Genomic DNA, 8,316 nt, shown 5'->3' on the forward strand with positions numbered 1-8,316 from the left:
CACCCAGACCCACACTCACACGCACACTCTCAGACTCTACGGACACACGTACCCCCCCCCACACCAACAGCCCCCCACACCAGTACTCCCAGGCGGCAACAGCACACAGACCCCTGAACACCCGCATACAGAAGGCTCGAACATGTGCACACCCAGCTGGCCATGCAGGGACACAGAGACACGCACACACCCCTCCCTCCATATGGACAACCCCCCCCCCCACAGACACACCCTTAGACACAGCAACACTCAGATGCTTTCCAGGTTTAGCAACATCAGGAGAGCTTGGAGAAGCCCCCTAGGCAGGGGGGTGGGCCCTGGAGGGGCTGTGGGCTTCCTGCTGCTGGGGGGGCGCTCACCACCTCCTGGGCCGCCTCGGCCCCGCCCCTCCCGCTTTTCCTCCCTTCCTCCAGCTGCGGGCAACTCCAACTGCCCTGGATGGCCACAGGTCTGCACCACCTCCTGTGTGCACGACAGAAACCAAACACAATGAAATGGGGTAACAACAACGGAGGGTGGCGCTGGTCCTCTGACGGAAGGGGAGCCTGGCTGTGGCTCCCTTGGCTGCCCCCAAGTCACCAGGCCAAGGACTTGGCTAGAGTCACCTCTCCTTTGCTCTTGTCACCATCGCCAAAACGGGGACAGCAAGTGCCTGGGGATGGTTCCCTCCCAGTTCAAACGCTCTCTAGGGTTTCCTCCTCGAACAAGCCCAGCCTCGGGGTGGGGTGGGGGCGGGTTCTCAGACCCCAAGCAGATTTTAATACCCAGCGTCCTCTCGCTGGGCCAGACCTGGGGCCAAGAGCTGTGCCTGTCTGTCCATCCTTCTCTGGGCCCTCCCAGGCCTGGCCCTTTCATCCAGTCTCCTGAGCCGCTGCGGGGCTCGCAACCCCTGCCGCCCCCAGTCTCTTCCCACGGGCGGGTGCTGGGCTTTGGCCTTTTCAATCTTTTTTTGATGTGTGTGTTGTTGTTGTTATTGTTTTTCCCTTTTATATACTCAGCAGTAGATTCAGACAGAGTGAGGGGCGGCAAATATGTCCATGTACTCATCCCCCCTCTGAAATAATCTAGAAGGTGGCACATACTAATTGGGCTGCTTAAAAAAAATATTTTCATTTTCACACAGCCAGCGGCAATGCCACTGTTAAAACATTCTTTTTTTTTTTTTTTTAAGAATTTATTTATTTATTTGAGAGAGAGAGAGACTGAGACAGAGGTCATGAGCAGGGAGGAAGGGTAGAGGGAGACGCAGACTCCCCGCTGAGCAGGGAGCCCAACGCGGGGCTGGATGACACTGGGATCGTGACCTGAGCCGAAGGCAGACGCTTAACTGACTGAGCCACCCAGGCGCCCCCACTATTAAGACGTTCTCAGGATGCCTGGGTGGCTCAGTCGGTTAAGCGTCTGCCTTCGGCTCAGGTCATGATCCCAGGGTCTTGGGATGGAGCCCCATGTTGGGCTCCCTGCTCAGCAGGGAATCTCCTTCTCCCTTTGCCTCCCCGCCCAGCCTTGTGCTCTCTCTCACTCAAATAAATAAATAAAATCTAAAAAAAAAAAAGACATGCTCAACTCCCTCCCATCCTGGGCTCCTTTTCACAACTGGCTGCAAAAGAATTTTATCTTGGGTGTAACACAGTCTTGGACCCAGTGAGCTCCAGTTCTGCTCCCCAGCCTGTGACAGGAATCCCGGCTTGTCCTTACTTGCAATTTTTACTTCTAGTCCCCTTCATTTACAAGAATACTTTAGCACAGAGTTTTGTTTGCTGTTCATTCCAGCCACTGCAGAAAGACAATGACCGATATACCCTCCATTGATCTGCGGCAAGAGGAAATTTCTGAATGATTCCCCCCCCCCCCCAGCTTGCCATGCTCCACTGGGCCTCAAACACAAAACATCAGATCCTAGCAGTTGGGCTTTCAAACAAACCAATTTTTAAAAAAATGAATGTGGCTTACCCCAACAAGTCTGACATTCCAGCCGATCAAAAGTACTTGTTTAGAAAAAATAAGTTTTGGAATGAGGTGGAAACAAGGCCTCTGAAATGCAGCTTGGCCTAAATAGCACCGCATTTCAGACTTTTCCTCCCCACTGCACATTCTTTATGGTGGAGAGGCCAGGGAGCCCGCAAGGTCCTGCCCGCCGAGCCCTCCTGGGCTGCAGGCTTCCCCTCCCCCACAGCCTAGGCCCTTAGCCAGGGGCCCGGCATCTGGGAGAACTCTGAAACTGTTGCCCATCCCCTTTGGCAGCCAAGCACCAAAACGCTCCAGTTAACACCAGCGCAATCACGGCTAACGTGAAACAGCTGCCCGAGGCCCCGCGGGCTCCAGACCGACCCCCCCCACCGGCCCGCCCGCCCGGCTCAGCTGGGAGACGCAGGAGACCCAGCAGAGGGGTGCAAGCAGTGGATGATAGGGCCCACCTGTGGTAGATAAGAAAACAAACTATTGCTAAATCTTTTACCTACTTTGGAAAAAAGTGTCTGAACTGGGGGGTGGGACGTGGGGGTAGGTAGGCGGGGAGGAGGGAGAAGGGAAAAACAGGAATTGATTTATGAACCTGACTTTGAAGTCTTCAAAGTGACGGTAGGGAGAAAACAAAAAGCAAAACCAAAAACCAAAAAACCGTACCAAGGTTTTGTTCAACTGTGTGCGAACCGGCAGACAAATTGGTGCCGTTTCTTTTTTTTCTTCCTTCTTCTAGAGGCCTGGGCTGCAATTTGCTTTCTGGCCACTTACAGTCGCCTGAAGCAGACACTAATCCTCTTGCATAAAAAACGTGTGCACTCACTCCCAGAGGAAGCTGTCCGCGTAAACACACATTACCCAGATATAAGTTTGACCTGTTCCATCTTACTCCTCTTTCCTTCCTCTTCGGACAAGGACACAACCAGGCTTCCCAAAGTGCAGGCAAAACTCTGCTTCCTCAGCCCGAGAGAGGCTGGGCCTAACCCCACCGCCTCCTCTTCCGCAGTGGAACACTCTAGGGGCCTGCAGGCCTGGGGCTGGCCATACCCTCCCGCATTCCCCACCCTAGCCCTGGCCGCTCCGTTCCCTGCGCGTCCCAGCAAAAAAGAAAAAAAAGAAAAGAAAAAAAAAAATCGGACCTTCAGCTGCCACCGCAGACACGTGACCCATTTGGTGACTCACAGGCGGGCCACACCCCTTCAGGCCTTCAGCCAGGGCCTGCCACCAGCCAGCCAGCCAACACAGGGATGCATCTTATTACCAAGGGGAACAGCTAACTAATGCCCTTGACAGTCCAAATAATTACTTCAGCTGAAGAACTTGCTATAAAATACATAGGGGCAGGCCATTCTGAACCTGGCCTGTGCCAGCTCCCAAAATCTTAGCCCCCCAACCCCTCCGAGGCCTGGGCGATGCCTGACAAGGTGGTGGTAAGCGGAAACACTCGGATGTTCCAGTTTGGAAAAAAAAAAAAAGCAAGCATCTTACACATTAATACCTTTTTTCCCAAAAATTTTATTGGGGGAAAACTACAAAACATTTACAGTACAATGTTTACAGTCACAATTTGTAGTGAACTGATTCCCCAAAATATATTACAACTCAAGTTGACTTATCTTGTTACATTCAAAATCCTACTTCTGTCAAAGTAGTCCAGAGTACATACATACATAGTGCTCCAACTGTACCTACGTACGCACTAAAGCTACTGCTCATTCATCCGCTGTCCAGGAAAGCATTCCTGCCCTTCTACACACGCAAAAAAAAAAAAAAGTACAAGTTTTGGAATTTTCTGTAATGAAACAAGGCATATTCATGTACTACATACCATTTTTTAGCACTAAGAGGTGGCCTCTTCACTTTAGATCTATATAAGAAAGTGGTAAATATCTTTTCCTTTTGTGCAGTTGAACCCATCCTACATTCAAATTCTCTCAAGGACTAATAGAAAAATACTTATTTGGTTGAGGAAGATTTAAGGCAAGTTCTGGCCCTTCCAAAGGCACTGTGAGACTAACCCCCCACCCCATTATTGCTACATAGGTCTTTATACGCAGAGTAGGTCACAGAATTGGTGGAACAACAAAGCTTTTTCTTGTTTAAAAAAAAGTTGGAATGAGAAAAGCATGCCACATTGAAGCCTGATTGCAAAGTATGTGGTCAACTTTTTTTTCCATTAAAGTTGGATGGGCTACAACCATTATACATTCTAAGAAAACTCATTAAGATATTCCTCAAACTACTTCCACAGCATCAGGATTGATTTCTGTAAAGAAATCATGCAATCTTTCAAAATTTACGTAAACAAGGAAAGAAATTAATGAAATAAATATTACATACAATCTCTTAAATTAAGATTTTTTTACTCATTTACAATAAAATAACCAAGTGAAGTTACAAAAGGCATATATTACTGTGAAAAGAACATACACTCCACATTTTGCCGATTAATAATGGCAATCATAATTTAACATAATAAAAGAATATATATCTATTGCTTTTCATCATACTTGATAAATACAGTATGAACAAAAATTTCAATGTATACTTTTCACAAGATAATAAATAAGTTAAATAGTTTTTTCATATTGAGTTGTGGTGCAGTGGTGCGAAATCAACTCAAAACAGCTAAAAATTCAGCAGTTATTCCCCCCAACGATTAGGAACTAAGCTCTGCCCAAGGCTTCCAGAAAAGAGCAGACAAAATGGTTCTAAAATTAAACATCCACTAAGTGGTGGCAATAACACCAGTAACCAGTAGGAAACTTTGGAATGCAGGTGGGGTTTTTTTTGTTTGTTTTTTTTTCCCAGACGTAAATAACTTTGTGTCAAACAAAAACCTATGGAGCTGAAGACTACAATCAAGGCATATTCCTGGTACAATATTGGATTCCAGAAGCTTAGAGGTTTAGCAAGGTGGTGGCTGGCTGGTTTGTTTACACTGGTCTGAGACAAACGACAATTAGGAACTTCTCTCGAGATAAGAGTTCCCACATCTGGACTGTAACTAATGCTTTTCAAGTGAAGATATGGAATGGTGGTTGGTAGCTGCTGGTGCTGGGTTGATTTTTTTCCCCTAAAGTCCCAAACTCCTAGGAGACCTAAAGAAGTTTTTAAGTGTTTGGTTTTTTTGTTCTGTTCGCATCACAACTGCCCTGTTGTGAAAATTTTGTTCATCAATACAAAAGTTCGTTGGCTTTTTTTGCTCAACAAGAATGAAACTTCGTAATAATAATAAAAATAATTAAAAAAAAAAAACCCAAAAAAGAGGAAACCGAAAGGGGAGGGGTGGGGGCCCCTCCCGGCACACAAGTTCGAGTCCAAGTGCTCGGTGCGGCCCGCAGTCTGCTCGTGGCCTGTCACCCCCCCGCCGACCGACTCCCGTGCCCCTCCCCGCCCCCAACAGGACTCCAGATGGCAGGGGCGCCCTCCAACACCCCCAGAACGGCCTTCCCTTCCTCCTCCGCGCTGGCGCCCTCTTGCCGCCTCAGTCGTCGGAGATGGACAGGCGGCTGAAGATGGGCAGGCGGCGGCCGGGGTCGAGGCTGGGGGACTCGGAGCCGCTGAGGCTGCCCGAGCTCAGGGAGCCGCTCAAGTAGCTGTCGCGGTCCGACAGCGAGTCCGGGGGGCTAGGGGGCGCGTCGAACACGGGCGACTCGGACAGGCGGCGCGGCAGCTGGAAGCTGAAGGGCGGCGAGGGCGGCGCGGCGGCACTGGCAGGGAGGGGCGCGCTGGGCGGCGCCGGGGGCTGCGCGGGGGGCACCAGGCCCTGCTGCTGCTGGCTGCGATAGTACGCGGCGGCCACGGCGGCGAAGCTGTGGGTCTGGATGGCGAGCGGCGTGATGAGGCTGCTCAGCTCCGGGCCGAACGCAAAGGCGTTGTTGGCGCACGAGGCCGACGAGCAGGCCGCGCACTGGGCGCCCGGCGCCAGCAGGTCCTCGGCGCCCCCGGTGCCGTACAGCAGGGCCGCGGCGGCCGCAGCCGCTGCCGAGGCACAGCACGTCGGGGCGCCCGAGGGCGTGGAGGCCGCGGAGGCCGACGAGCAGGACGAAGCGGACGAGGAGCAGGACGAGGCCGAGGAGCAAGAGGGCGGCGGCGGCGGCGTGCGCGACGTGGGGCTGTCGAGCAGCAGCGGCGACTCGAGGCCCCCCGGGGGCTGGTGGTGGCCCGACGGGAAGCCCGAGAAGCTAAGGCTGTGATGCAGCTTGGGCCGCGGCTCCCGGGGGAAGCCCAGGTGCAGCGCGTCCCGCGCGCTGAAGGCGCGCAGGTCCCCGGAGGCGCCCCCCGACGGCGCGGGCCGCCGCTCGTCGGCGTTGTGGATGAAGTGGCAGCGCGGCCCGTAGGGGCAGAAGCCGATGGTGTGGAAGGTGCGGCACAGCTCCGTCTTGTACTTGGGGTGCCGGGTCAGGCTGCGCAGCTCGTGGAAGCCGTGCGCGAACTGGCACTTCTCGCCGTACTTGCACGTGCCGCTCTCCTCAAAGGGCCGGCAGAGCTCAGTCTTGTAGCGCGTCGAGTTGATCTGGGAGCCTCCGCCCCCCTTCTGTTGCTGCTGCTGCAGGTGCAAGAGGTGCTGGCTGCGCTCGCCGTTCTCGCTGAACGAACGGTCCCGAAATTTGTTCTCCTTGTTCAGCAGGGCTGTGCCGCCGCCCCCTGACGGCTCCTTGAGGGTGCCGTAGGAGGCCGGGCCGCCCGCCGCCCCGCTGCCGCAGCTGCTGCCGTTAGCCGCGCCCGGGAACTTGGGCGAGCAGCTGCCGGGGCTAGGCGCGGGGTGGGCGAGTGCGTGCAGGTTGCTGGCCGAGTGCCTTCGGAGAAAGCCCGGCGTGAAGCCCGAGCTAGGGGCGGCGGCCACGGGCGTCCCCACCGCCTTCTTGTCCAGCATGTTCAGATTGAGGTTGGCCAGGGATTTCTCCGTCTGCCAAAAGGAGGGGGGCGAGGACGGGATGAAATATGGGAAGGGAGGGATGAGTTGGGGCGAGTTGCAGAGGAACTTCAGCCTTCTGATTCTTCTTCCTTTTCGCAGATTTCGATTCGGCCCCCACCCTCCACCCGTACACGCGCAAAAGAAGCAAGTTCGCGTTGGGAGGAGCCGACTCCCACCCCAGGCCGCGGTCGGTTTCGACATGTGATCCTCAGCCCGTGGGCCGCCAGCCTGGGCGGCGCAAACCCCGTCCGGGAAGCCCCGGGCAGCGTGGCCGCGGTCGGCGCCGGAGAAACTAAACAGCGACAGCGGCTCCCTCCTGCCCTTCCTCCCTGCTCCTTCTCCCCGCCCACAAAGCACGAGCACACACTACAGCAAACTCCAGGACTTTTCCCGACCCCAAAGTCAAGGTGGGGAGGGGTGCCCCAAAAGCGGAGGGCAGAAGCAAAGTCTGAAAACTCGAGGGGCTTCCTGCCTGCCCGCCTTCCTCCCTCCTTGTTCCCTCGCGTACCTTGCACAAGAAGTCGATATCGTAGAAGGCGGACAGAAGCGTGGTCGACATGTTTCTGGATCGTGTAATGGGCGGACTTGCAGGCAGGGAGGTCCGGAGGAGCCCTCGGGGCGGCACGGCCGGGCTCGAGCCACGACGAATAACGGGTGACCGGCGGGGGAGGGACCGAAAGTTTGCCGGGGGACGAGACTAGAGGGAGAGGGAAGCAGCGTGGACTGGTTTGAGGGTGCCCGGGAGTGCGGAGCGGGGGGGAAAAAGGAGAGAGAAGCAGAGAGCGCGCCTCCGCGCCCCGGGGTGCCCGGCCCGCCCCCCCCCCCGCGCGGAGCCGACGACAGCTCGCGGACTGCTGGAACTCCGCGGCCCGCGAGCGCGCGCCCTATATAGAGCCCGGGAGCGCGGCAGCGGCGGGGCGGGCGTGCCGGGGGAGGGGACAGAACGCTGACCCCGCCGGGGTCTCCAGGCAACGCCGCCCGCCGGCTCGCGGACGTCAAGCGCCTTCGTGGCCTCCCATTGGCCGCCGCCAATTTTTTTTTCCTCCGGGGGAGGGGGCGGGAGGCCTTGGGGCGGGGCAGGGTGCCCGAGCGCCCGCGGCGGCGTGGAGACTTCGTTCTTGTTGGGTGCTGCCGGCTGGCGGCGGGAAGATAAGGCTCCCCTCCTTTGGGGTTGCACTGTTGGAAATCCCCTGCACGTTTAACGTGGCCAGGGTTCTGCAGCTCTGGACGTGTCTCTCCCCGTCCGATCCTGCTAGGCGAAATTGCGGAGCTTTAATCTACTCTCGGTTCTAGACTGGGTGCGGGAATTGCAAAATGCGAGAATACTGCAACCGTCCGCGCGGTCCGGCTGCCTTGCAAAGAGTGCTCCGGCCGGGGGGCGGGGGCTCAGGGCCTGCGTCCGGTGGGTGGCGGCTCCATCCCGACTGCACGTG

The 8,316-nt window shown here is 55.6% G+C and overlaps 1 protein-coding gene and 1 long non-coding RNA gene across 2 annotated transcripts in view; both read right to left on the minus strand.

The window, feature by feature from the left end:
- Positions 1–354, minus strand: part of LOC115944041 (uncharacterized) — a 7,561-nt gene extending 7,207 nt beyond the window's left edge. The window contains exon 1 of the long non-coding RNA XR_004078615.2: positions 232–354. This is a non-coding gene — a long non-coding RNA (uncharacterized LOC115944041). The remainder of the gene's footprint in view (positions 1–231) is intronic.
- Positions 355–3,457: 3,103 nt separating this feature from the next.
- ZFP36L2 (ZFP36 like 2 zinc finger CCCH-type) lies at positions 3,458–7,757 on the minus strand. The gene is made up of 2 exons (XM_006742547.3): positions 7,392–7,757; positions 3,458–6,874 (listed from the first exon to the last, which is right to left on the minus strand). Exons 1-2 carry the CDS (start codon positions 7,440–7,442, stop codon positions 5,450–5,452), a joined length of 1,476 nt encoding a protein of 491 aa, XP_006742610.1. The 5' UTR covers positions 7,443–7,757; the 3' UTR covers positions 3,458–5,449.
- Between the last annotated feature and the right edge of the window lie 559 nt (positions 7,758–8,316).

Source organism: Leptonychotes weddellii, chromosome 10 (assembly GCF_054177405.1).
Source record: "Leptonychotes weddellii isolate Sample4059 chromosome 10, ASM5417740v2, whole genome shotgun sequence".
Lineage (NCBI taxonomy): Eukaryota > Metazoa > Chordata > Mammalia > Carnivora > Phocidae > Leptonychotes > Leptonychotes weddellii.

What these genes read in the sequence shown, in the direction of transcription:
- ZFP36L2 (XM_006742547.3), bottom strand. Translation starts at nt 7,442, where the DNA reads ATGTCGACCACGCTTCTGTCCGCCTTCTACGATATCGACTTCTTGTGC. An exon ending in ATATCGACTTCTTGTGCAAG is followed by an intron (nt 6,875 to 7,391) that starts GTACGCGAGGGA and finishes TCCTTTTGGCAG; the next exon opens with ACGGAGAAATCCCTGGCCAA.